We start from the raw sequence: 25664 nt of genomic DNA, 5'->3' as shown, positions 1-25664 counted from the left end.
TCTCAGGGTTTCACAGTCTGCCTCATTTACCCCACTCTTCTGTGACACAGCCCCACCTCTGCCCACCAACTCTGAGCTCCTGAAGGCAGGGTTCTCTGGGCTTCAGATCTGTGCCCCCAGCCTGGTGTCAAACACAGCAGGGACACCGGAAATATCTGTGAATGAAGGAGATGCCAAATCACTGTGTGTTTGGGGCTTCTCTCCCTGGCCTAGTTTGTGCGGTTCCAGAGCAGCAGTGTCCTCTCTCATGAGGAAGTGGGTCATGTTCTGCAAGGTGCAGCTTTGGCTGACCTCTCTACCCTGTCAAACACCACACTCCAGGCTCTGCGTGGCTTCTTCCTGCAGGTGGGTGGGAAGGGGATGCTGGGTAGCTGCTGTAAGCCTAGACTGTCCATGCCATCTTCTCTGCGGAGGATGGGTGCTCTGGCCACAGCAGCCGTGGGAGGTCAGGAGTACAGAGGGTGGAGGGTTGAGAGGGCCTGTATGGAGTGGCTGCTGAGAAGGCCTATCTTCCCTGCCTTCTTCCCTCAGGTCCAGAGCATGGGCCTCCTGGCTGATTACAGCACAGCCCAGACCCTGCAGGCCTCCTTAGAGGGCCTTTCGAACCTGAGCACCTCCTCCGCCCAGCCACCCCTGGACATGCTGTATCCTTTCTTGCATCTGGGAGCCTTGGACTGGGCAAGGTCACCCAGGCTATGGGAGGCTGTGGCATCATGCTTCAGCGGGGTGACACTGTCTACAGCTCTGTCCTTTAAAGCATTTGCATCAGTGAGAATAATAGTGCATAGTAATGATACTGACTTATTCTGTTTAAGTTCCTACCAAGGGCCACGCACATTACTTGTACTATGTCTAATCCTCACAGAGGCTAGGGCTGTTAACATAGATGTAACTTACACCAGAGAGGTTAAATGATGTGCCCAGGATCACACAGTAATAACATCAGGATCTGACCCCCATTTGTCTGTCTTCAGAGCCACATCACCACACTCAGGAAGGAGCCAGTCCTTCCCCAAGAGCTTTGGAGAAAGTTGCCCAAACCCAGTTGATACAGGTGCTTCCCTCAGCCCAGTGGGGGGTGCTGGCTGACTGACCTGTCCCTAAGAAAGCCTGGGGTTGTGGGCAGTGGCTAGAGGCCCTCTGTGGGTAGTTGTGGTGCTCCAGAGACACTTCAGTCTGGGCATTCAGTCTGGTGCTTCCTCCCCATCCCCACTGGCTACCTCCCTGGCTCTCCTTTCCCTGTGCCTGAAACAGTTCCCTGTTGAATACCTACCCTGGTGTTTGGGTCCCAGATTTGGAATCCAGCCCACTATTCCTAAGAGCACCTTTGGGCTCTGGAAGTGTGGTTCTCCCATGGTTGGCTCCTCCTTTCTGCGTTTTCCTCTCATGTTTTGCTGCCAGTTGCCTCGGAGGGGTGGCTGTATCCCTATCCCACATCAGAGACTGACCCTCATAACTTGAAGGCCCAGAAAGAGAGAACTAAGACTTGGAGAAGAGAAAGTCAGAATTGTCGGGGAAATGGATGACAAATGTAGCCATTTACTCCATTGTTGAAATGGAGTCAGGAAATAAAATGATACACTCACATGTCTCTGTGGGCTCTCCAAAAACATTTCTGTCTCAACTTATCTTGGCTCCCTGGAGCTGATAACTCTGCCCCTGGGATAGTGGATTGCTTCAATAAGGAATGGATGGCCTCCTCAGGGACAGGGGATGGGATTTGTTCTGGTAACATGTAAGGAGCACCAGCTGGCTGCCTCAGTTGTACCCAGAAGATACCAGTCAGGCCATCCACGGGGCTGGAAGTGCAGAGAAAGGCCATGTGTGTGGTACCCATGTGATCCAAGTGCTCTGAGAGGCACTTTACCTGCTGCCTCACCTCACATGAAGGTGGAGAGAGGTGCAATTTCCAGGCAAGGAAGCTGAGCAGGTCAAATCCTTCTGTACCTTGCTAGCCGAGCCCAACTGGTCCCTGGCTAAAGTGGGTTCCTGTGTTTCTTTCCGTGGGCCCTCCCCAGAGCTTGTATTTGATTACTACGTGTGCAGTTCTTTTAAGGTCTGCTCTCCACAACTGTGCCTGCTTTCTGTTCCCAGCTCAGCCCACTACGCCTCTGGCTCCCTGTCCGCCTCCAGAGCCCCCTGCCCCCCCACCCACACCTGGGTGCTGGTAACTGGGCAGCCCACCCTACTCCTCGGGCTTGGCTGTACGGACCCTGCACAAAACTGGTCTGAACTCCGTCCTAATGAACGGATAGGGAGGCCCCCGACGAACCAGGTTTAGAAGCTGGTGGACTGGAGAGGCGAGCAGGGGATGCACCAACTCCGCACTGCCGATTTCTTTTTTTTTTTTAAAGATTTTATTTATTTGACAGCGAGAGAGGGAACACAAGCAGCGGGAGTGGGAGAGGGAGAAGCAGGCTTCCCGCGGAGCAGGGAGCCCGATGCGGGGTTCGATTCCAGGACCCTGGGACCATGACCCGAGCTGAAGGCAGACGCTTAACGACTGAGCCACCCAGGCGCCCCCGCACTGCCGATTTCTTAAAAAAAGAAAAAAAAAACAGTGCTAGTCGTGACCCACCAAACTGATCCTGTCAACTGCAGTTTAAAAGACACTGTCAGCTGATGAAAAGTTTCGGTCAGGGCCCCAGTCCGCAGACGCGCCCTTTGCGTCGGGCCCAGACTCCCGCAGACTTAACTTCCTGCAATCTGACCGTGACAGGGTGACAATCGCGCCCCGGCACAAGGGGGGCGGGACTAGACTCCGGTCTGCCGCGCTGGGGGCGGGGCGGGAAGTGAGGTCAGCCGAGCGGCCGTCGCGGCTCGCGCTCATTGGCCGGGGGCGGTGCTTGGAGGTTCCTGCGATGCTGCCTGGCGCCTAGTGTGAGGTTCCGCGCCTCTGCTGTTCGCCCCGTGGACTCTAGAGCCGGGCTGCGCGCCGCCGTCCTATCCGCACGCCCCTTCCCGCACCGACTTGTCTGGTACGTAGCGGCGGGGGTCCCGGGAGGGCGGGCTCCTGGTGGGGCTGGGGGGCAGGGACCAAGGGCCCCCGAACCTGCTGCTGGGGGTAGGGGATGAGATTCGCGGCCCCGAACGCTTCTCGTTGGAAGGACTCGTTCTCTCCTCTGGGCGCCCCAAAGGCTCGGGGCAGCAAGCCGGGTCCGCGAGTCCACGTAGCGGCTCAGCCCGCCGTCGCCGTGTCACCCTTACAGAATGGGTTCAGAGTCGCGTACCCAGCCGGGAAGGGCTCTGGGAACGCACCGGGCGGGGGGCGGGATTGAGAGGCAGGGTAAGTGGGAGTAACAGAAAAAGCAGGATCAGTCTCCACGCAATCTGCTTTTTCGGTTTTCCTCTCTCACTTCTCTCCTGCCTCGGTCATTCCCGGCTGTCAGATAGCCCCTGGCTTCAAGTTCTGCCCTAGCCGGGTCTGGTTCCCTTGAGTCTAGAGCATGATGTTGGAAAGCAGGTGGTCCTGGGTGAACTTGGACTACTCCTTCCCGTTCTTGAAGCTTCAGTTGTCTCATCCTCGTAGGGTGGCACCGGGGCGGTTCTCTGAATGACCTCTGCAGGCTCTCTGTCAATCACTGAGCGTCTCTCCCCTGGAGCAGGTGTCCTGCTAGTACAGTGGCAGCTTTGAGGTAGCCTATACTCATTTAGGATCTTATTAGCCCGGGAATAGCTGAGTGTCTTTGGGCAATCACCTCACTTTTCTGCGCCTTGGTTTCCACAGTGGTAAAATTGGGCAGCTGTCATCTGAGCGTGAGGCCTCCTCTGACCACTGTGTTTCAGTGTGTGTTTCACCAACTCCCTCATCCTTCTGTGCTTGTTTTACAAGTTTATTGATTGTTTGTTTCACCTACTAGGGACATAAGTACCATGAATGCAGTGATTTTTGTCTTAGACACTGCTGTATTCCCAGGTCTAAAACAGTGCCTTGAATGTGGTACTTAAAAAATAATTAGGGAATGGTGCTTGAATAAGAACAGGTGTTGTTTGTGGTGCCTGTGGTTCCAGAGTGAGTGAGTGGCAGGCAGCCTTCTTACCCAGGACTGTGCCTCCTCCTTTCCTGCCCCAAATCCCTTTTTCTGTCCTTTTTTTTTTTTTAAGATTTTATTTTTAAATAATCTCTACACCCAGTGTGGAGCTTGAACTTACAACCTCAAGATCAAGAGTTGCATATTCCACTGACTGAGCCAACCAGGCGGGCCCCATCTTCTGTTCTGAGGACAGAAGTCAGAGATGGAGAGAAACTGCAGAAGTTTCACAACTCCCCCGACTGCCTGGGCTTTCTTAACCAGACACCTTCCTGGGGTCCAGGATGGGGTGTGTTGAAAGGGAATGGTAATGACCAGCCCCTTTCCCCAGGCATAATGCCTAACCCAGTTCTTTCTCCCTACAGCAAGGAGGGGACTTCCTTATCTCTATTTTACAGGTGAAAAAACTGAGGCTTAGAGAAGCTGAGCACTTTGCCCCAGGGGCCCACAGACAGAGGCAGAGCTAGGGCTCTAGCCCAGAGTTCTAGACACTGACCCCTGTGCACTAAGCATCCCTATATTGCCAATATTATCTGTTTTCCTCCCTTCTACCATCCCACAGTGTTCATTGTGTGTCTGGTGGTCACAGGCCCTGGGCTGAAACTGGGGCTCCAGGGCTCCCCAAAGCTGGGTTCTTGGTATTTGGAGGCCATGCCATGTCAGGAAGTTGCTGTTTACCTGCACTCTTTATTTTATATAACCAAGCTCTGGATCTCACCTCTCTCTGGGTTGCTTTGCTAGCTCTAGGATCTTGGATATGGATCTTCTTCAGTTCCTCTTTGTCCTGCTGTTGTCTGGGACAGGAGTCACAGACACCCTGAAGACCTCCCTGGACCCGAGCCTGGAGATCTGTATCCTTTGGGGTGGAGGTGGGGTTAATAAGCTGTTTCTGAGGGGGATAAACAGTCTTTCTGTACCCACAACCCCTCGGATTTCAGGGTTGGAGCAGACCCAGCTTATGAGAACAGGGTAAAGGTGAGATGCTCTAACCAAACCTTGATCAAGTCAATTCTCTTCTGATCCTTAGTTTCCCCATATGTTAAATGGAGAAGACAAGGCATACTTCTCAGAGCCACAAGGTTCTCTGAGGATTGTGCATGTGCTTTGCATCTTGTGGGTGAGACTCTGGGTGGAGACTCAGGCCCTGGCATACTGGGCTACCTGCTCTGGGCCAGACCTTAGGGACACAAAGAAGAAACTCGGACCAGTCAGTCCCTGGCTTTGAGGAACTCACAGACCTCACGCTGTACTCTGTAGTCAGCACTTTAATGAACCATGGTTGGGGAAGAGGGGCAGGGAGAAACATGGTGCTGTGGCTTTTGAACTGGGTCTTGAAAGAACAGAAACTCATGGAGAAGGGGGGTCGGTGGCATCCCAGGTGAAGTGTACAGTGTAAGCAGAGGAGTGGAGGTTCTGGGAATAGTGAATGGTTACAGCAAGTAGCAGGAAGACCATGGGGAGGGGAGGGCAGGAGCCAGGTCCTGAGGGTTGTGTTCAGGGTGTTGGATATAGAATCCTATGTGAAATGGATGAAGGATAGGTTGCAGGATGCCCATGCCTCTCAGTCTGTTTCTTCCCTGGAGGTGTGGGGAGAGGGGGGGTGTCTCAGCCATGGGCATCTATGGCCTTTGCAGATACTTGCTGGTTGGGAATGGGCCCTCTGGACTGGGGCCACTGGATTGTCCAGGCAGGAGTATGGGTGCCAGCCCCTTAACTTCATGCTGCTCAGACAAGAAGATGTTTGAGGTGAAACGGCGAGAACAGCTGCTGGCCCTGAAAAACCTGGCACACCTAAATGATGTCCACCAGCAGTACAAGATTCTTGACGTCATGCTCAAGGGGCTCTTTAAGGTGTGTGTGGGCAAAGGGGCAGCTCAGGGCAGGCCCAGTCTTCGATCTGGGCACTGACGGATGGGTAGGAGTTCCCTAAAGGGCTGGTGTTCAATGAGGGGAACTACATGCACAAAAGACTGGAAATAGGGTTTAAATAAATAGGACCATCTGTGAAGGGCTCTGCAAAGTCACTCAGCCCAGGTGGGGTTCCCTCAGGTGCTGGAGGACTCGCGAACAGTGCTCATTGCTGCAGATGTGCTCCCAGATGGGCCCTTCCCCCAGGACGAGAAACTGAAGGATGGTATGGTCTTCCCAATCTTCCCTTTCCTCTTCCCCACCACCTTGATCTTCTCTAGCTGCTCCTTCCCTCCTATTCTTCTCACTCTCTTTTTCTCCGGAAGTATCCTCTTATAACACCTTCCAAGTGGTTCCCTTGGGTGTATGGATACTTAATCCATATTTCTCTGGGCATTTCTGGGCTTCAGAGCCAGTTTCTGGGCCCCTGACATGGATATTTCCTTTGCACTGTACTGTGGTTGGGGCAAGGGAAACAGGGAGAAACCTCTACCCATGACCCCACCTCAGGGATTCTTGCCTTTTCTACCATCCTGACCCTTGTGGTAGAGAAGGCAAGGGTTGTTACCATTTATAGGAGAAAAAAACTGAGCTCTATTGAAGAGACTGGCCAGTGGGGGCAGTTAAGAGTGCTCTTTACTACTGTTTTAAAGCCCCAACCCCCTTAAATCCTTTCTGAGACAAGGTGGGAAGAACAGATAAGTTTGATAATGTTCTGTGTGTCTGTTCATCCCCTCTTCCAAGAATCATTCTCCTGTGGTAATTCCCCCTCTCTCCGGTTAATTGGTTATATTCTAACAATAAAATTTGTTAGGTTACCCTGTCTGAGAGAGGATGGAAATAGCGCTTATATATTAAATGATGGGTACTTTACAAACACCATCTCAAATCTCTGCTCTGAGGAAGGCACTGTTGCCTCCGTTTTCCAGATAAAAGAGGACAAGTGGTTTGCTCTTGCAAACCTGTAAACCAGGCTAACTCCTGAGTTCTTTGAGGTTCAAGCTTGTTCTGAAACCCAGAGGTCCCTATTCCACTTGTCTTGGACCCAACCTGGCATATCTTTGGCGGAGTCCACTTATCTTTCTGTGTGGCCTGGCCAGTGCTGGTGAGGGGTGCCTGGGCCTTATCTGCAGGGATGGCTCAAACAGGAACTTCCAGTAGGGCTGGGTATGTAGTTCTATTTCATGACAGCCGAGGTGGGGGGGGACCTGCTGCCATGATGGGCACACTAACTTAGTCTGAACTGATCTGTTGACTAGAGGAAGGACATTAGTAGGAAAATTGGTGAAATTCAGTTAAGATCTAATGATTAGTATCGATGTTAATTCCCTTGTTTAGATAGTTGTACAATGGTTATATAAGATGATAACATGAGGGAAAGCCAAGTGAAGGAATTTTATGATGTATGATGGAAGTCTAAAGTTATTTTACTATAAATCTCAAGAAGCATTTAAAATAAAGGGGTGCCTGGGTGGCTCAGTTGGTTAAGCATCTGCCTTTGGCCCAGGTCATGATCCCAGGGTCCTGGGGTTGAGTCCTGCATCGGGCTCCCTGCTCAGTGGGGAGTCTGCTTCTCCTTCTCCCTCTGCCTGTCCCCCGAGCTCATGTGCGCACACTCTCTCTTGCTCTCTAAAATAAATAAATAAAAATCTTTTAAAAAAGTAAAAATAAAATAAAATAAAATTGGAAAGATATTAAAAACAAAACAAAACAAAACCCTAATGTGTTCCCTGGTCATCCTAATAGACCTGCTCCTCACATACACTGCAGTTGTGTTAACAATGGGGCCTGGCTCTGGATAGTTTGAGGCCAAGTTGGGGAAGTCAGACCCAGCCAAGCCTCACATGACGCATGTGTCTTCGTGTGCAAAATGACACCCACCACTCTGGTCCCCACAACAAATGAGATATAGCATGGCCTTTGGAGTTAGACCTGGGTTTGCAGCCCAGATTTGCCACTCACCAGCCATCTGAGCCTCAGTTTCCCATCTGTACAATGGGAATAGTAGCTACATCTCCCTCGAGGTGGTTTTGAGGATTCAGTGATCTGATGGACATAAAGCCATTAGCATGCACTGCACACGTGGTCAGCACCTGTGGAGAGCGGGCACAGTTCCCTGCTCTGATTAGTAGGCTTAGTGGGCTTCCGTTCTCTGAAGGGTGGCTGGGGCTGGCCAGGCGGGCAGTAGAAGGGCATCTGCCCAGGCCACTCATCAGGATCCTCTCGCCAGCTTTCTCCCAAGTAGTGGAGAACACGGCCTTCTTCGGTGATGTGGTGCTGCGCTTCCCGAGGATTGTGCACCACTACTTTGACCACAATTCCAACTGGAACCTTCTCATCCGCTGGGGCATCAGCTTCTGCAACCAGTCGGGCGTGTTTGACCAGGGGCCCCACTCGCCCATCCTTAGCCTGGTAAGGACTGACTGGGGCAGAGGAGGTTCAGGAGCCCTCTGCCTGGTGGTGTATCATGAACCTTGCATCTGCCTTCAATTGGGCCTGAATGTCAGCCCTTGGTTGTGTTTTCTGATAAGCCTCAGGGCACCTTGAGATCCCGTCTGTGCTGACCTGGGTCCCTAGGGGTCATCACCTGTTCCACATCTGCCTAAGCCTTGGGCCTGGGTCCCACTATGGAGAGAGTGGCTGTGGGTAAGGAGTCAGGAGAAGGCAGAGGATGACTAACTTTTCCTCATCCACAGATGGCCCAGGAGCTGGGGATCAGCGAGAAGGACTCTGACTTCCAGAACCCATTTAAAGTAGACCGCCCAGAGGTAAGCTGCTGGGGCCTATGGCCATGTCTACTCTGCCTCTGCTGGGTCATGGGAAGCCCGGTCATTTGGAGGCTGGGGCACCGTGAATGGAGTGTGAGGGCTTTCGACTTGGAGCCAGACATGCTTGGGTCTGGATGTGCATACCATCACTTGCTCATTGGTGCCTTTGGGCAAGCCACTGCCCCTGTCTTAGCTTCAGGCTCCCTATCTTTTCATGGGGTATGGACCCCAGCTGTGGGGGGCAATCAGAGGCTGTGAACACAGTAGGCATCCAACATCAAGTGGATGCCGGGGAGGTCAGGCCATGTTTCTCTGCCCTTGAGCCTCTGAGTGCTCAGCCAGGCTTCTGTCTCACATTCCTGCATATGCTTTCATCCTAGGGGACTGAGATGGGCTCTGAGGGCTTAAGGCTACAGGTTAGGGTGACAGATGGGGACACACACAGTGGGGGGGTTGGGATTCAGAGGTGGCAGGGCAGGGCAGCAGGGGCAGGAAAGGCTAGAGGACTGGACTTGACAAATCCAAGGTTCTCCTCTGGTATAGGGAGGAGTGTCAGGGTCCGTGAGGGGTCTAGGATTTTAGCTTGCTACTGTTTCGTGGATGCTGACAGGTCAGAGACATCAGAGTTTATTACAAAAGAAGCAATATCTAGACTGTTGGCCTGGTTATGTGGGTTCCCCATGTTCCCCAAGTCACCCAGAGGTGACCCAGAGGGGCCCAGGCAGATGCCGTGCATGCAGTGGGTTTGCATGAAGCTGAAGAATATGGAGTTTGTGATATTCACAGCCTTTATAGTGAACAGAAGCAAACCTGCTCTTTGGGGGCAGTCATCATGTCACCCTTCCAGGTTGTTCTCTGCAAGCCGTCCTGACAAATGGCCTAGACAGAGGTGATCAGGGCTTTGCTTTCTTGGTGTACCCACTGAGAACATTCAGGGATGCTCAGGGCTGTGGTTGATTGCCTCCTTCACAGTTCACCCCTCAGCCCTCTTGACTTAACTTAAATTTCCACATGAATGTGTTGTTTAGTCTGATTGGTCTGATAGGTAGAAGCTAGGATCAAATATGTTCAGTTTGTCTTACACTGCCGTTTGATTAAGGCTGCCATCAACAGGACCCTTAAGCAGCAGGATGAAGCCAACCTGCAGTGTTGATCTCAATCCTCCAGCATGGCAGACTCAGCCAGCTATGATAAGTCCTAGGCGGGCCAGTAGGTCTTCTATTAGATAATCAGAACGTGGTCTGAGGCCAATCAGTTAGCCATTACTGTCCATGCAAGAGTTTAGACTGACCTGCTGATCTTTGATGTCATTGTCAATAATTACAGGGAGCAATAGATGGACCCAAAGCAGTCCTCATCCCCAGTAAAGGGACATTTCTTTTTTTTTCTTTTTTTTTTTAGAGAGTATGCACACATGCATGTGCTAGTGGGCAGGGGGCGGGGCAGGCAGAGGGAGAGAGAGAGAGAGAAAGAATCTTAAGAAGGCTCCATGCCTAGCATGGAGCCTGACATGGGGCTCAGGGCTCCATCTCACACCCCTGAGATCAAGAGCTGAGCCAAAATCAGGAGTTGGTTGCTTAACTGACTGAGCCACCCAGGCGCCCCCGTAAAGAGACATTTCATGGCCCACTGTTTCCCACATGTTATTGCTTGATTTGAGTCACCATTATATTATTGGCCTGAGCCCTGAGGGCAACGTCCCTGTGGAGTTGCAGCCTCAGTTGCCCTACTTGGCATAATGGCATCAGGAGAAGCAGATGCATGTGTATCTGTCAGATTAAACCAGGTCGTACTGCGGAGTGTGCCTGCACAGAGTCACCTTGGGAGCTGCTTTTGATGGCATCAAGCACATTAGAGTAGTTCACTACCAACTATGTCCGTGTGAGTTTTCCTATCACAAGGTTGAGAGTGACACACCCCACAGCTGATCACATTGTCAGCTGCAGCGGCCGCTTGGCTTGGGCAGACCCTAGGATTGTTTGCCAAGTGGCGGTGCTGGATCTGAGAGACCCAGAGGATTAATTGTTCCCTCCCCAGATACTAAGATTATTGCTACAAAATCAGGGTGTCACATCCCAGCCTATAATTCCACTTTTTCTCCAATCATCCCCTACTCTCACCTGGACCTTTCTTTCATCCAGAAGGGTCAGATGTGAATGGGACAAGGGCATTTTTACAAAACATTCAGAGACACATTGTATCTTCCATCTTGGGCCACATGGGCCACTGTAGGGAGACTTGGAGGGAGCATACTCAACCAAGTGGTCATTATCCTAACGATCTCAGGTCATACCATCCCAGCCATGGACTCTAGGTAGTCAAGCCAGAAATACGGAGTCCTCTACTCTGTGCCCATCCATGGTGGCAGGTATGTTGCCACATCTTGTACAATGATGCATTTAGGTGGCAGTGCCAGTTAACTGGACAGTGTCATCTCGATCAGTGTTTTGATTCTGGTTGGTCTCATCGGAGAATGGGCCTTATGATGGGCATCGAAACAAGTGACCTGGACTGTTAAACTGTCAACCACAGTTTGTTTCCATAGATTGTGGCCCCAGAGAAGAATGATTGTCTTTGATCTGCCAGTCTATAGTCTTTTGAGGGGCAGGCCAGATGGCTAGGAGCTAATGACAGCCGTAGAAATATAACGTGCATGGTGTTAAGAATATTATCTAGGCAAGGGTGGTGTGGCTTCTAATTCAGATCATTATCTTACTGGCCTTGATGGCAGTTAGTCTTCCAGCATCGTCACTGGGGCTGGATGGCTGCCGCCGCCAGTAGACACCAGTGTCTAGGGTACCCAAAAGCATCCCCAGGTTTGATGAGGACTGAGTGTATAGTGCTCATGGCTGTAATTTATTACAGCGAAAGGATACAAGGCAAAATCAGGAAAGGGAAGAGGCTCATGGGGTGAAGTTTGAGGGAAACCAGGTGCAAGCCTCCATGAGTCTCTCCCAATGGAGTCCCCCAGGAACATACTTCATTCCCCCAGCAACAAGATGTGACCTGTGAGAAGTTGTCTGTCAGGGAGGCTCATTAAAGACTCAGTGCCTAGAGTTTTTATTGGGAGCTGGTCACTTAAGCACCCTCTGCCCAGTGCATACCAGAATTCCAGACTCCCAGGAGAAAAGCAGGTGTTCAGCGTAAACCACACTGTTTGCAGTTTAGGCTCAGTGAGCCACTCATTGATTAGGGTGGTGGGAGCCCTCCCAAAATCCAAGTTTCCAGACACCAGCCAAGATCCAACCTTAGAAGCAGGTCATTCAAAGGATAGCAGTCAGTCTGGCTATGTTAACTCTTCTGGACAGCACCATTAGCTCTTAATTTAGGTGAACAATCAGTGGACCAGGCATGAGTATTTAGGGGAACCTCTGAATCAAGGGCCCCCTTGAACCAGGGCTTTGCTTCAGGCAGCAGAATGGGAAATGTGGGTTTCCCTACTAGGGTTGCTGTCACTCCATCACGTAACATCCCTCGAGGTTGCTTGCTTCCATTGCAACCCTGATAAATGGCCAGTGTAAGAGCAGTCAGGGCATACCCAGCAAGAATATGCAAGGACACTTAAGGCCATGGCAGATTGCCTTTCCAGCAAGGGGCACCCACTGAGATGCTTCATTGTTGTGACGCTGGCTCTCCTTGCCCTGTAGGTCATGAATGCCTCTGACATAGGAGGAGGGTGAGAGCATGCACCAGAGAGAATGGGTTCTAGGATAGATTTAGTTTGGCTTTGTCCTAGTGTGTGTTCTGCTTGGAAATAACCATAACAGCAACATCCTTGCCTTACTTCTCATTGGCTGGGGACAGTCTCAAGATATGACTCACTGTTTGGCCTCCCGTGTGGACCTGTCCCAACAGCAGTAGTTCAGGTTCAGTCAGCTCCCCGCATGCACTGTCCACAACAGGAGTGCTCTGGGAGTCCTCTCCTACTGCTTACGTACCTGTCACTAGAACGAACTTGTATCAGGCTGTGTGCTGGCCACTGCCCCAGTCCAGAGGGAGCTGGCCCTCTCCCTGCCCTTCATATGCTTACAGTCTGTTGGGGAAGGCAGCAGGAAACAGTCCTGATCCAGCGCGATCACTGTACCAGGGGAAGAGGGGAGTGTGAGTGTGCTGAGCCGTGGAACCCCTGACAGGGAACCTGACCCTGCCTCAGCAGGTGGGTGGCGGAGGCTCTGGGATAAGTAAGACTTGCCTGGTGGACCATCTTGGGGAAGACCTTCCAGGCAGAGGATCTAGTTGCACAAAGGCTCGGAGGCATAGCACATGCATTTATTTATCATTCAGTGAGCATCTGCTAAATCCCAGCCATGAGAGAAGCAGACTAGCCCTGCTCTCCTGGGAGATAGCCAGTAAGAAACATACAGTATGGCAGGTGGTAAAAAAAAAGCAGGGGAATGTGGTGATGGATTCGGGGATAAGGTGGAGGTGCAATTGTTACTTCATGTGACTCCGACACAGAAGGTCTTATTGAAAAGACCTGAACAAGGTGAGGGAGCCAGCCGTGTATCTGGGGAAAGAACATTCCAAGCTGAAGGAGCAGCAAGTGCAAAGGCCTGGAGTTGGAAGCATATTTGGGGGAGGGGAGGACGTGAAAAGATAAGGTCAGAGTAGGCCAGATCACAAGACCCTTGGGGGTCTTCTCAGGGCTTTGGCATTTACTCTGAGACACATGGAAAGCAGGGTGATGGGCTCTGACTACCCCTTTAAAGGATCAGCCTGGCTGTTGTGTGGAGGGTAGTTTAGGGGACCAGGGTGGGAAACAGGGACACTGATGAGGAGGCTACTGTGCTTGTTCATATGGGAGTTCATGGCGGCTTACACCAGGGTGACAACAGTGAGGATGGTGAGCTTCTGGTTGTTTAGAAGGTAGAGCCAATAAGATTTGCTAAGGAAGCAGATGTGGCATGAGAGACTCATTAAGAAGGACTAGAAGACTTTTGGCCTGCACACACGGAAGAATGGGGCTGCCATTTTCTAAAATGGGCATACTGTGGTGGGACCAGGTTGAGGCCTGGATTGGAGATCAAAACTTTGTTTCTGGACCTGGTGAGCATCTGAATGAAGATGTCAAGGAGGCAGTTGGAAATATGACTCTAGATTTGAGGCTGAAGCTGGGGCTGCAAATATGAGTCATGCCTGTGAAGGAAGGTACGGAGAGCCACGGCACAGGTCCTGTCCCATCACCCCAGGGCAGGTGAGTGTCAGGGCAGATAGAGCAGTGACCAGAGGGCTGAGGTCTGGGATGTGCCTGCAGGTAGAGGAGGGAGGATGGGGAGGAACAAGCAAAGAAGTCCCCGAGTGACAGTGGGAGAGTAGAAATGCAGGAGAGGATCGTTTTCCAGAGACCCTGTGAGGAAAGCGTAGCAAAGAGGGAATGAACGGCTTGTAGAATCTGCTGGATGGCTGAGGAGCATGAGGCCTAAGAACCGGCCACTGGATTTAGGAACATGGACGATGGCCACCAGAGATCCTAATAGAAGCTGTTTTGGTGGAGCAGTGGGGACAAAGATTGGATTTCAAGAGAATAAGAGGCAAGGAAGTGGACACAGCAAGTGCAGACTACCTTTGAAGAGCTTTCCTTTCAAGGGGAACAGACCAATGGGAGAATAGCTGGAGGGGGAGATTTTCATCAGGTGGGAGAGATTCAGCATGTTGATGGGGACAGCGCATTAGGGAGGAAGAATTGATGGTGCAGGGGCACAAGGGTTGTGGAGCTTTGTCCCTGAGCAAGTAAGGCAGGGGAGAGTTGCTGGCACCCAGGGGAAGGGTCGGCCTTGCCTCCAAGAGCAGCTTGGGCACAGAAGCAGCTGGGGTGGTGGGTGTGGAGGTGGGAGCTTGTGGAAGTTGCCTTGTGAGTGCTTCTGTCCTCTGCAGTGGTTTGTGGGGAAGGAGTGGAGCAGGGTTGGGGGCTTGAGAAGGTGTGTCTAGGAGAACGGCTGAGTGAGCGGGCCAGGGAGACAACCTGGATTGCCAGGCCACACGAAGGGCCCGCTTGAGGTTAGCATCAGGAATTTAAAGTAGGCATTAGTTAGGCCTTGTGGGGAAGGGGTCTGTGAAAAGGAAAGGCATTGTTTCCCTTCTGACCGAGCCAGGTTTGGGCTCCCCTGGTGAGGCTGAGCCAGTTGGGGTTGGAGGGCCCAGATCTTTTGACTTGCTCTACCCCAGCCAGAGCCACAGGGTCTGGGATCCTCTGTGACCTGGGGTGGGGTGGGGGGGGTGTGCTTCCAGCTCCCAGCTGCTCATCCCTCCCAAGAGGATCAGAGTTAACTCATAGGGACAGGAGGCAGAGTGTGGTAGGGAGGACACTGGCTGGGAGGTGGAAGGCCTAGGGGTTAGTCCCAGTTGTACCTCCCACTTGCTGTGTGACTTAAGCATATCACCTACCCTTTCTGGGCCACACTTCTCTGATTTCACCTCATCTTCTAGTCTCATAGTTCAATCTAACATGGTAGGTAGATTGCTCCACAAGGTAGAACTTCTAGTTTGTTTTTATTGTCTACCTTGATCAAACGTTTGTCACATTTGCCCTAAGAACAAAAAAAATGGGCATATTTCACAGCATAGTTAACCTGAGTTTGGGGTACTATTACTGCATTTCATATTCTAACATGATTCATTCGTTCATTTACCAAATACATACTGAGTGCCATCTACAAGCCAGGCAGGTCCTGTGCTAGGGAGTGATGGCACAGTGAGTGACACCTGACATCGTGCTCCTGTCCTCAGAGAGTGTTCTCTAGTGGGGGCGACAGGCACGAAGCATGTGATCATGAGGGAGGGTCCAGCCCCAGCCCCAGCTAGGAGTCAGGGCAGATCCCTGAGGGTGGAACTAACATGGCTAAGGGGGCAGGGGTTGGAAAGAGCATTCTGGGCCTGGACCACAGCACTTGCGGAGGCCTGGAAGTGGGAGCAACCAGGGAATCCGAGAACCCAAAGCGGGGAGTGTGAGGGAGGAGCAAAGCAGTGGGCAGTGGGGGCCTGCAGATGCAGCGTGTGGAACTTGATCCTGAGAGTAATGCAGAGTCACAGAAGGGTTTAAGCAGGAGTGTGACATGGTCAGATTTGCATTTTTGAAAAGAACTAACTGCAGTGAGGAGAATGGCTCAAGAGGGACCCAAGTGGGTGCAAAGAGCTTTGGAAGGCCCCGAGAGTCATTGGGGGGGAGGTGGAGGTGGTGATGGGGTTAGCAATAGGAGAGACGGAGAGAAGTAGATGAGTTTGAGAGAGACCTAGGAGTTACACTGAGCCAGGCCTTGGCCAAGGACTCGTGTGGAGGGAGAGAGGTGGGGGTGTGCAGCCTTGCTGTTCGCGAGGACAGGGACACTGGAAGAGGACTGGGTTTTGGGGAGATGGAGCCATGCCAAGTCTGGGGCTCGTTTGGGACATCTAGTGGCATTTAGATATGGAGATGCAGATTTGAGCGGTAACTGACATTGACTCCTAACAGAAGCCATGGGTTTAGGTGAGCCAGTCTGCAGAGAGCAGAAGCCCTGGGGATTGCAGTTGAGGAATGCCTCCACTGAAGTCCTCCTCCTCCCACCCTGGCTCGCCCTGTGTTCCTGTCTCACCAGGACCACCATCCATGCACCGTGGAAGCCACGAGCCTGAGCACTACCATCTTCTTTTCCACCTCTTTTTCAGGTTCTGCCAGTTTGACCTCTGACTCACTGCTTCCTGTGGGTGTACTCCGTTGCCTGGGCTTCTCTGCGCTTGTTCGCAAGCAGCGGGATGCCTGTGGTCTCTTGCTCTCACTGGCTGCCCTCCCCTCCTCAGGGGTGTGGCACAGGTTGGGGGGCAGGTGTCAATGGTTGTCTTGGGCATTCAGCCCCCTCACCCTGAGAGGAGGAGCCCCATGCAGGTTCACACTCCAGCACGTGCCCCTCTGCCTGGAATGTCCTTTTCTTCCCTCACCCTGTTTGCTTGGTGAGCTCCTGGTTATCTTTAAGGACCCTCTAAGCAGCTTCCCCCAGGTTCATTGAACCATCTTGTCTGCGGGCTCCCTGAGGGCAGGGCCTGTGTCTAGGCAATCTTCCCACCGCCACAAGCCCACAGCAGCCTAACTCAGAGCAAACTCTTCACTGCTAGCGGACTAAACCAGACTGCTCTGTTCTTCTCTCAGTTCATTTCCAGCACCGACCCTTTCCAGAAGGCCTTGAGGGAGGAGGAGAAACACAGGAAGAAAGAGGAGAAGCGGAAAGAGATCCGAAAGGGCCCACGGATCTCAAGATCCCAGTCGGAGTTATAGCCGGGAACAGCCCAGGGCTCAAGGGGCCAGGAGGAGACAACTCTGGAGGAAGAGGCGGAGGCATCGACTGGTGGTGAGAGCTGGCCCCTGTGAACAGGGAGGTGGCATTTGCTCAGCCCCCTGGAGCCGGCTCTGCGCCCTAACAGAAGTGACTGGGCCACAGAGGACTGAATTTCTTTCCAGGGGCTTCCCTGGAGAGGGTGCCAAGGGGGTCTTCAGAGGATGCCATGCTGCAGATCAAACCATGTCGAGATGCTGGGGGAGGCTGGAAGGATCCCAGGCTGGACTCTCCCTTTGGGTTAGGACCGCTGGCCAGCCGGCTGCCGCCCTTGAGGAGGGCTCTGAACCACTTCTGGAAGTGCCGTGCCTGCTGCTGGCCCCACTGTGGCACTGTGCTGCCCAGCACAGGTCCCAGCCCCCTGCAAAGGCACAGTAAAAGCCAGCAGACCCTCTGGGCTAACAGAGGCCGGTTTGGGCCCCAGGGAGCTGTGAGCCCTTTCATGGGCCAGGGGCCTGGCAAGGCAGTGAAGCAGGGCCTTGGCTTAGGTCTCCTAGTCCTTTCTCAGCGCTGTCCTTCGTGAAGGAGTGTCCAAAGGTGTTCAGCCAAAGACTGTAGAGCAGCATGATCTCTGTCCCATCAGATATTGGGGATAATCCATGAACAGGTGCAGGGTAGAATCAACGTGTCATCTCTGGCAACCCCAGGAGACCCTTGGCCTGTGGGTAGGCGATGTCAGGGGACAGGCTCTAGCTCTGCAAGAGGCTGTGCTTTGTAATGGCAGGGCTGCCCCAAGCTGGACTGGTCAGAGAGCTCCCCATGGCAGAGACCAGGGGCCACAGAGCAGGGAAGCTGCAAGGGAATTAGGCCCCGAATTGGCAGCTACCCTTTAATCATGTCCCTCCCAGGCAGAGGAGGGAGGGGCTCCGGTGGGAATTCCAGTTCAGTCTCTTTGACCTTGCCAAGCTAGATCTGTGTCTTAAAAAGGGAGAGACAGGGCGCCTGGGTGGCTCAGTTGGTTAAGCGACTGCCTTCGGCTCAGGTCATGATCCTGGAGTCCCGGGATCGAATCCCGCATCAGGCTCCCTGCTCGGCAGGGAGTCTGCTTCTCCCTCTGACCCTCCTCCCTCTCATGCTCTCTGTCTCTCATTCTCTCTCTCGCAAATAAATAAATAAAATCTTTAAAAAAAAAAGGGGGGGGAGAGACATCTGACCATCCCAGAACCCTGCAGCCCCCCACACTGACAGAATCCAAGAGAGATGGGAGTCTTGTCTCAGCCCCTCAGACTTGCTGAGTGACTCTGGCCCAGCCCTTCCCTGTGCTGTGGCTTCATTGACAAAATGAATCTGATAATGTCTGAACCCTCCGCCCAGTCCTAAACTGCTTCTCTGAGGCTGGAGCCCGCTTCTCAGTGACAGATGCCCTTCTCTGATGGTTCTTCTATCATCCTTTAGGTTTGCTGAGCATCCCTGTGTGCACAACTAAAGAGAGGGGCCCAATCTTAACCCATCTTCACCTCTGTCCCATCTGGTTCCCCTAATCCTCCTAGGCTCTTCTACACCTTCAGCCTCTCCATCTTGGTCGATTCCTTCCTCTCCATTCTCAAATGAGCCCAAATTTTCCCATCTGACACCTTCAAAGAAAGAAACAGAACTGCTCTGCTCTCCCCCTCTCTCTCCTTCCCTTTGATGCCTTTGTTGTGGTTACTAGTTCCTGGAACTCTGTCTCAAGTCTTACTGCAGGCAGAGCCTTCCCGCTTCCTTGGCAGGAGGTGTAACGGCCCGAGGGCACTTGTTTGTCAAGCTTCTTTGCAGCCAGGATTCAGTCCTGTGAGCCCTGTGCCATCAACCAGATGTACCAGCCTGTGCGGGAGTTGCGCTGGTAGGACTAGGTAGTGGCTGCTGGGACCAGAGGTAGCAGTGGGGCAGGGGATGGGGGCGGTTCTAGTGACCAGACTAGACTAACACCAGGGGTGCCCAGTGGTGGTGACAGTTATGTCTTCAGTGGTGTTTTCAGCATGGTCTTGGATAGTGTTCCTGTTTGCTGAGCTTCCAAGTCCAATCTGAGGCGCCCCTGGAGAGTCTGGGAGCTCCCCTATATCCTCAGAGGCAGGGGTTTCCAACAGTGGCACTATTTACATTTAGGGCCAGATAATTCTTTGTTGTGTATATAAGGATGGCTGTTCTGTGTGTTGTAGGATATCAGCCGCATTCTTAGCTTCTGCCCACCAGATGCTCGTAGCAGTCTCCAGACGTTACTAGATGACCCCAGGGGCAAAATCTCCCTGGTCCACAGCCCTTGTCCCTCCTTATCCCAGCCCCACATCTTCCTCTCCTGTCCCATCACTGCCCCCAGAGAAATGTTGTTGGAAGCTCTCTGAGATGATCCTTGCAGGCTTCTGGGCTGCTTTGTTGTCCTGGTTCTCTGTCCTCAGTCTGAGTCAGCTCTGTCTCTTCCTGATTCCTCCTCTTTCCTCACCTGCCCCTTAAACGAAGCATTTTTTTTTTTTTAAGATTTTATTTATTTGAGAGAGAGCACAAGAGCATGGGCAGAGGGAGAAGCAGACTCCCTGCTGAGCACTCCACCATGTGTGGAGTGGGGGGGGTCGGAGGACAGGGGGGCAATCCCAGGACCCTGAGATGAGATCATGACCTGAGCTTAAGGCAGACGCTTAACTGACTGAGCCACCCAGGTGCCCCCGAAGCTTTTTTTTTTTTTTTAAGCCTAGTCTCTCCTCTCTGCTCTTTTCTTCTTGGCAGCTGCATCCTCTGAGATCCCAAAGCCAATGGCACCTGCCCTCTTGCCACTGATAACCCTCAGTACTTACGTTTCAGCTTATCCAAAAGCAAACTTGTTTCCCATCGCCAAGCTTAATCTCTGTGTCAAACCGTGGGGTACACCTTCTTGCCTAATCCTGGAGGAAGTGACAAATCCTACAAGATTGGGGGGGGGGAGAAGGTGACAGGCACTGTGAGCAGAGGCCTAAAAAGGGAGGCATCAAAGGTAGTAAATGAAAAAGCATATTCAAAGCTCACTTCTCTGACCTGTAGTAATTGCCCAATCTGTGGTAGATCTCTGGATATGTGGTTGTCTGTCCCTCCCTTTCCAGGTGAAGAACCCAGGTCCTGAGCAGTGACTTGGCTAAGGCTGCTCCAGCCATGAGAGCCAGTCTCTGTTCTCCCAGCCAGGGCAAGGTGCCAGTTGGAAGAGATGTTCAATGAGTTGGGATCCAGGGCCATAGGGAGAATGCCAGTGTTTTGCTGAGGCTCGGTGTGGTGCAGCTAGCTTTCTTCTGCAGTTTCTACTGAGCCTTCATTTGTGCCCCCTTGGGCCACTTCGTTAGCACCACAGCCTCTGGGCAGGTCCAGAGGGGAGTTGTGGGGACAGCGCAGAGTGAGAGGTGCTGTGCCCACTTACCTGACCTGCTGCTCAGGCAGCCCTCTGCAGGGGGTTACTGAGGCTCTGGGTTGGGAGAGCACTGGACCAAAGTGAGTTATGGTAGGCCAGCAGTCACCCCTCAGTGTGGGGAGCCCTGTGAGAGGCACAGTCGAAGGTGGCACTGCCCAAGTCAATGCCTGGTTCCAAGCAGAGCAGCAGGGTTTGGTTTTGTTTCAGGGTGAGACTAGTGGGTGTAGTCTGCATGTAAACAACGAAACATTCTTGTCCTTTTTCCCCAAAAAATAAGTCACTGTTTTTTCTTATGTTATACATGTTCATTATAAGAAGTAATTTAGGGGCGCCTGGGTGGCTCAGTTGGTTAAGCGACTGCCTTCGGCTCAGGTCATGATCCTGGAGTCCCGGGATCGAGTCCCGCATCGGGCTCCCTGCTCGGCAAGGAGTCTGCTTCTCCCTCTGACCCTCCTCCCTCTCATGCTCTCTGTCACTCATTCTCTCTGTCTCAAATAAATAAAATCTTAAAAAAAAAAAAAAGTAATTTAAACAATACTGAAATACCAAGAAGAAAATAAAATTCACCCTAAATCCAACCACTCCGTAATCATGACTGACACTCAGCTGTTGGGCCTTCCAGCCTTTTAGCCCTTAATGTGAACACACAGATCCCTGTTTTTTCAGTTACCATAGCTATCGTGTATGGACACATCCTGTATGTCAGGCCTTATGCCAAGTGCTGGCTGGCAGCAGCTCCTCCTGCCTCAGGGCCTTTGTCCATGTCATCTGTTCCCCTGCCAACACCAGACATGATTCTTAAGAATTTTAGGTTTCATCTTAAATGTCTCAATTCCTTTGTTAGTTGCATCACACCCAGTACTTTCCCTTGATTACTTGTACCGTTGTCTGCTTTTTACCTTTGTTTAATGTCTGTTCTTTTCACTACTGGAAGCTCAGAGGGCAGGAATTGCCTCTTTTTTGCCTGTCAGAGATGTTCAATAAATACTTCAAATGAATGTGCAAATGATTTCATTTAATCTTCAAAACTCTGAGAGGGCATTATTTTCCCTGCATTTTAGAGATTTTAAAACAGGTTTAGAGCAGTTACTCAGGCAGCCGGAGGTCACACTGCGTAAGTGGATCCATGTCTGGCTCCATGTGGCCTGTGTGCTCTCTCTTAGGAAACATACTTTCCCTTTTTAACAATATATTGTGAAAGTCGTTGTCAATAGACAGACATTTATGTACCTAATCTTTAATGATGCCATGGCATCACATTGTGTGTATGGTAATTTGTCATTCCACTCCTTTATTGGGCTTCCCAATTTGTCCCAGTTACGGAGGACTTTGTGGTGAACGTCTCTGAACTTCCATATTTGTGCACTTGTTCGAGCGCTCATACTTTTATTCTATAGGATAAATTCCTATTAGTCTGCACATTTGTTTACATCGTGACCAGTTGCAAGATGGGGCAAGGAGGTGCTTGAAGGAGTGGGTATCTGCGGGCGGGATGCGCGTCAGAATCATTGTGGCACTGTGAAAATGCTCCTGCCCGGGTCACACACACCCCAGGAGGCCTGTGGTGGTCTCGGGCACTAGCATTGCTTTTAAAAAGTGCAGGCTGTTCTGAGGTACCCTGGGTGAGGACCGTCGGAGTTGGCGCGTGGTTGCGACAGGTGCAAAGGCGGAGAGGTTGTAAAATGCACTCCGCCCTCGGGACAGTTCGCGGCCCGCGCCGAGCCTCCATTTCTGCCTTTGTAAGGGGCTTGCAAGGAACGCGACTTGAATGATCCAGATTCCTCCGGGCCCCAGTGTTGGGGGGCCAGGTTTGATTCTACCCGCTCTCCCAGGCAGGCCAGGCGGGGGAGCAGCTGGGAAGATGACGTAATGTGCTCACAGCTCGCTCCGGGGGCGACCAGCAAGCGGGGGCGGAGAGTGTTAACCCTTCAACCCCCAGCCGGTGGATGGAATAGCTTGGAGAGGCCGACCCAACGGAAAAAGGAGCGGCGCCTTTAAGCCTGGGGAGGAAGGTTGGGCTGAGGACCCGGAGGCCTCTCTTCGCATTCGCTAAGAGCCCGCAAGGGGTGGGGCCTCGATATGCAAATCCAAGCTGCTGATCGATGACGCGCCATCACCCCACGCGCCGCTTCGCGCGCTGATTGGCCACGAAGAGCCTGGTCCCATTGACAACAAACAAGGGGGCGCGCGGCCTGAGGGCGGGGCCGCCGGGGGCGCGGGTTGGGGCGGGGGAATCCCGCCCCGCCCCTCCCGCGCGGCGCAAACATGGCGGAAGCTGGCACCGGCCGGTGAGGCGGTACCGGGAGGAGGCTGTCGGGTGTCATGGGCGGTGGCGGCGGCACCGCCCCCGCGTCTCCCTGAGCGGGACGGTAGGGGGGCCTTCGCGCCGAGCCGGGCGATGGACGAGAGCGGCGAGCTGGGCGGTCTGGAGACCATGGAGACCCTCACAGAGCTGGGCGACGAGCTGACCCTGGGGGACATCGATGGTGAGTGGTGGGTGGGTGGGTGGGAGTGCGGGGGCGCGCGGGGAGGAAGGGGTTACGGCAGCGCGCGGGTGCGCGTGCGCCCACCCCCCGCAGCCCTGGTTAGCGCGGGAAGAATCAGCACGCGCGGTCGGCCCCGCGGAACCCATCCCTTTAAGCGCTGCGGTTCTGCGGCGCCGCGTGTCCGGAAGCGGAGCGGGGGTCCCGGGGCCGGAGCGCGGAGCCGGGGGCGTCGCAAGTGTCCTGCGGGAGCGGCCGCCGCCTGCCTCGCGCGCCTACACGAGCCGCCCGGGTCCCGCTCTCGCGTCGCTCACGGCTCCGCATCGCACCTGTCACTCCCCGCCCGGCTGCGGAGGCGGCTTTGGGGTCACCGAAACGGGGTCCCCAGGCTCTGCGCTCTCATATCTGGTCTTCCCGGGGTTGACCGGCGGCCGGGTCTCCCGGCGCCCAGGGAAACTTTGGGCAGGGAGCGGCTGCAGAAGCAAGTTGCTGATGAAGCGAGCGGTGGCGGCGGAGTGTGGACGCTTCTCTCGGGAATGGAGACCCGGGCGCTCCTGCTGTCGCGTTGCAAAGGGATTTGAGCAGCGAGAATTTTGAGTTGTGGCCCTTCGGGGACAGGCTGGGGAGCGGGTAGCCTTTGTTCCGGCGACCTTAACAGCGGAGTGGAAGAGCTGGTAGGAGCCCAGGGATTCTGTCTTGCAGTGTTCTCATTTTGTGACCATGGGAATCCCAAGTTTGGAGAGGGTCAGCCCCTTGCCCAAGGTCAACCAGCTGGTTACAGAGCCCATTTCCTGGGCTAGTGTTTGTGTCACTATATCAGGCTTTCACCTGACCCTTGGGGGTGAGGAGTCCAATGAACAGGTTAATAACCATAATAGTAACTCTCAGGAGTTGGGCTCTTCTGATGTTCTAGTCCCCAAATTCTTTACATTGTTTCACTTACTTCTCACTACAGTCCCATGGGAGACGGAGGCCAGATGTTTGCTTGTTTAAGGTCACTCACCTTAAATGGCCCAGAACCCATGCTCTTAAGCACTAATTCAAGTGCATTGTGCTCTTGAGTTTATAAAGTGCAATCATGTCCAGGCTTTCATTACGGTCTTGTAGGCAGAAAGGGCGGCTCCATCCCCATTGTACAGATGAAGACACTGAGGCAGCAGAAGATTCTCTTCTAGAGGAAAAGATAAGTGGCAGCAGCTAATTGAAAAGGATCTCTTTCTCATTTTGCTTCTGTGACGTTTAACCCCTTGGCTTGTCCTTGCCTTCTGTTTTTGGTCATCCTGGCAGTGAGCTAAGACCCTTAATTGAAGCCCCAGGTCTAACCACAGATTTTCCACTAAGTGCTCCTAAATACAGAGATGTGTTAACAAATGGAGAAGAAAGGTTCCTGGAACTTAACAAGGGCAGCTAACATGTTTTGAGCATTTATGTGGCAGGCACCGTGTTAAGCACTCATACACATTAATGTTCTCAATCCTTAACCACAGTTTCATCAAGTAGATAACGTCTGTTATACTACTCTCATCTCCGTTTGTAGATCCTGAAACAGAGGTTCAAGGTGGTTCATTAACTTACCCAAGGTTACCTAGCCAGTAAGAAGTAAGTCTGAGGCTGCCTATCAGCCAGCTCACAAGAAGAAATTCATGTGCATTTTGCCTTCTCATTCCATAACTGATTCTTATTTATCTTAATTTGTAATGTGTTAAATTTCCTACTGGTTAAGTATTAGCCTTTCCCCTGTAGATTTCTGAGTAAAATATACATTCTGGAAACTACCATAGTGGTTTAATGGCTTCACAGGTCCCCATACCAGATTTGGGAAAAAATAACTCCCTGTCTTCAGTTGGTCAACAAGCATTTAAGTGCCAGCTCTGGTTTCTGAGCTGTAGGGAACATGAAAGATAGGAAAGAGAATTCTTGGCCTCATGGAACTTAAGATGAATAACAATAAAACTGTAATGCTGAGTACAGAATAGCTTAGAATAGGACAACAGAGCATCCTGGAGTGGAACAAGGCCCTGGAGATCAACTAACACAACAGGTTTCTTTGTTGGCCTTACAGTATGTTTCTTTTAAAAAACAAACAAAAAACACTTTGAGCCAACTTTTAAAAATGTGGCTATTTCACGTAAAAATCCTGACTTGGGCATCCCTTGAAAAAGAAACACGGGTCTCACTTCCAGGAGGCCTCCCTTGCCTACCCAGTCTAAATTAGTCTGGAGCTATTTTATTTTCTTAGTTGCTCAGTTGTTTTATTTAATAGCTGCTCAGAGTAGTAAGTGAAAGTCAAAATTGAAGGAGCTTGGTAAAGCCTGCCATACCAGGAAGACCACTCCAAGGAGGCAGCCTTTGACCGGGATCTTGGAGCACAAGAAGGGTTGGGTAGGCTGAAGGCAAGTGGTCTGCAGTTACAAACATCCCTGTATCCTCACACGTCCATTCCCCCTCCAGAATGTCAGCTCCATGAGGGCCAGGTCCTTTTCTTTCCTTCATGCTGTATTTCTTGCACTTAGAACTAAATATTTGTGGAATGCCTGAATGAATCCAGTGACCTTGGGCTGGGCAGGATTCTAAGTTGTAATAGACACAGCCCCTAGGGTTGGGTTAGATCAGTTGCTTCTAGGAGCCAGTAAGGTAAGGAAGAAGAGACGGAGTGTGCATACATATACTTACTTTGTGTGTGTGATGGGGGCTGGTACTTGCAACCTGGAGCTCTCATGCCTGCCTCCAGGAAGTCTAGGTGGGCAAGAATGCTTCACTGGGCAGTATCATTCTTGCTATAATCCATGAGTGCCCTTCGAGGATGTGAGTCCAAGGAGGCC

The 25664-nt window shown here is 52.3% G+C and overlaps 3 protein-coding genes across 4 annotated transcripts in view; all 3 read left to right on the top strand.

Moving 5' to 3' along the window:
- The window catches only part of MEI1 (meiotic double-stranded break formation protein 1), a 75270-nt gene extending 73793 nt beyond the window's left edge, over window positions 1–1477 (top strand). The window contains exons 29-31 of the mRNA XM_034987397.1: window positions 214–345; window positions 532–644; window positions 1402–1477. Coding sequence (XP_034843288.1) covers window positions 214–345; window positions 532–644; window positions 1402–1447 — 291 coding nt within the window. The 3' untranslated portion in view covers window positions 1448–1477. The remainder of the gene's footprint in view (window positions 1–213; window positions 346–531; window positions 645–1401) is intronic.
- A 1383-nt stretch (window positions 1478–2860) lies between these two features.
- Window positions 2861–17391, top strand: CCDC134 (coiled-coil domain containing 134). Of its 2 annotated transcripts, XM_034987396.1 has the most exons (7): window positions 2861–2978; window positions 4773–4882; window positions 5761–5882; window positions 6081–6165; window positions 8170–8351; window positions 8636–8707; window positions 16827–17391. In XM_034987396.1, the coding sequence occupies exons 2-7, from the start codon at window positions 4789–4791 to the stop codon at window positions 16950–16952; spliced, it is 681 nt and encodes a 226-aa protein (XP_034843287.1). In that variant the 5' UTR covers window positions 2861–2978; window positions 4773–4788; the 3' UTR covers window positions 16953–17391. The 2 variants fall into 2 exon arrangements, with proteins under 2 accessions (XP_034843287.1, XP_034843286.1); XM_034987395.1 differs by lacking the exons at window positions 2861–2978; window positions 4773–4882 and having other exon boundaries at window positions 5628–5882.
- A 5366-nt stretch (window positions 17392–22757) lies between these two features.
- Window positions 22758–25664, top strand: part of SREBF2 (sterol regulatory element binding transcription factor 2) — a 64602-nt gene continuing 61695 nt past the window's right edge. Inside the window, exon 1 of the mRNA XM_034987394.1 lies at window positions 22758–22845. Coding sequence (XP_034843285.1) covers window positions 22758–22845 — 88 coding nt within the window. The remainder of the gene's footprint in view (window positions 22846–25664) is intronic.

The sequence above is a fragment of the Mirounga leonina genome, unplaced genomic scaffold (genome assembly GCF_011800145.1).
Source record: "Mirounga leonina isolate KUSES-001 unplaced genomic scaffold, KU_Mleo_1.0 Mir_418, whole genome shotgun sequence".
In the NCBI taxonomy this organism is placed as follows: Eukaryota; Metazoa; Chordata; class Mammalia; order Carnivora; family Phocidae; genus Mirounga; species Mirounga leonina.
The sequence above is the reverse complement of the archived record's forward strand: the minus strand, read 5'-3'. Positions and strand labels throughout refer to the sequence as shown.

Excerpts from the sequence above, each read along its gene's own strand:
- CCDC134 (XM_034987395.1), top strand. The coding sequence starts at position 5,643 with ATGGGCATCTATGGCCTTTGCAGATACTTGCTGGTTGGGAATGGGCCC. Across the intron at positions 6,166-8,169 it reads GGACGAGAAACTGAAGGATG|CTTTCTCCCAAGTAGTGGAG; the intron begins GTATGGTCTTCC and ends TCCTCTCGCCAG. Across the intron at positions 8,708-16,826 it reads TTAAAGTAGACCGCCCAGAG|TTCATTTCCAGCACCGACCC; the intron begins GTAAGCTGCTGG and ends TTCTTCTCTCAG.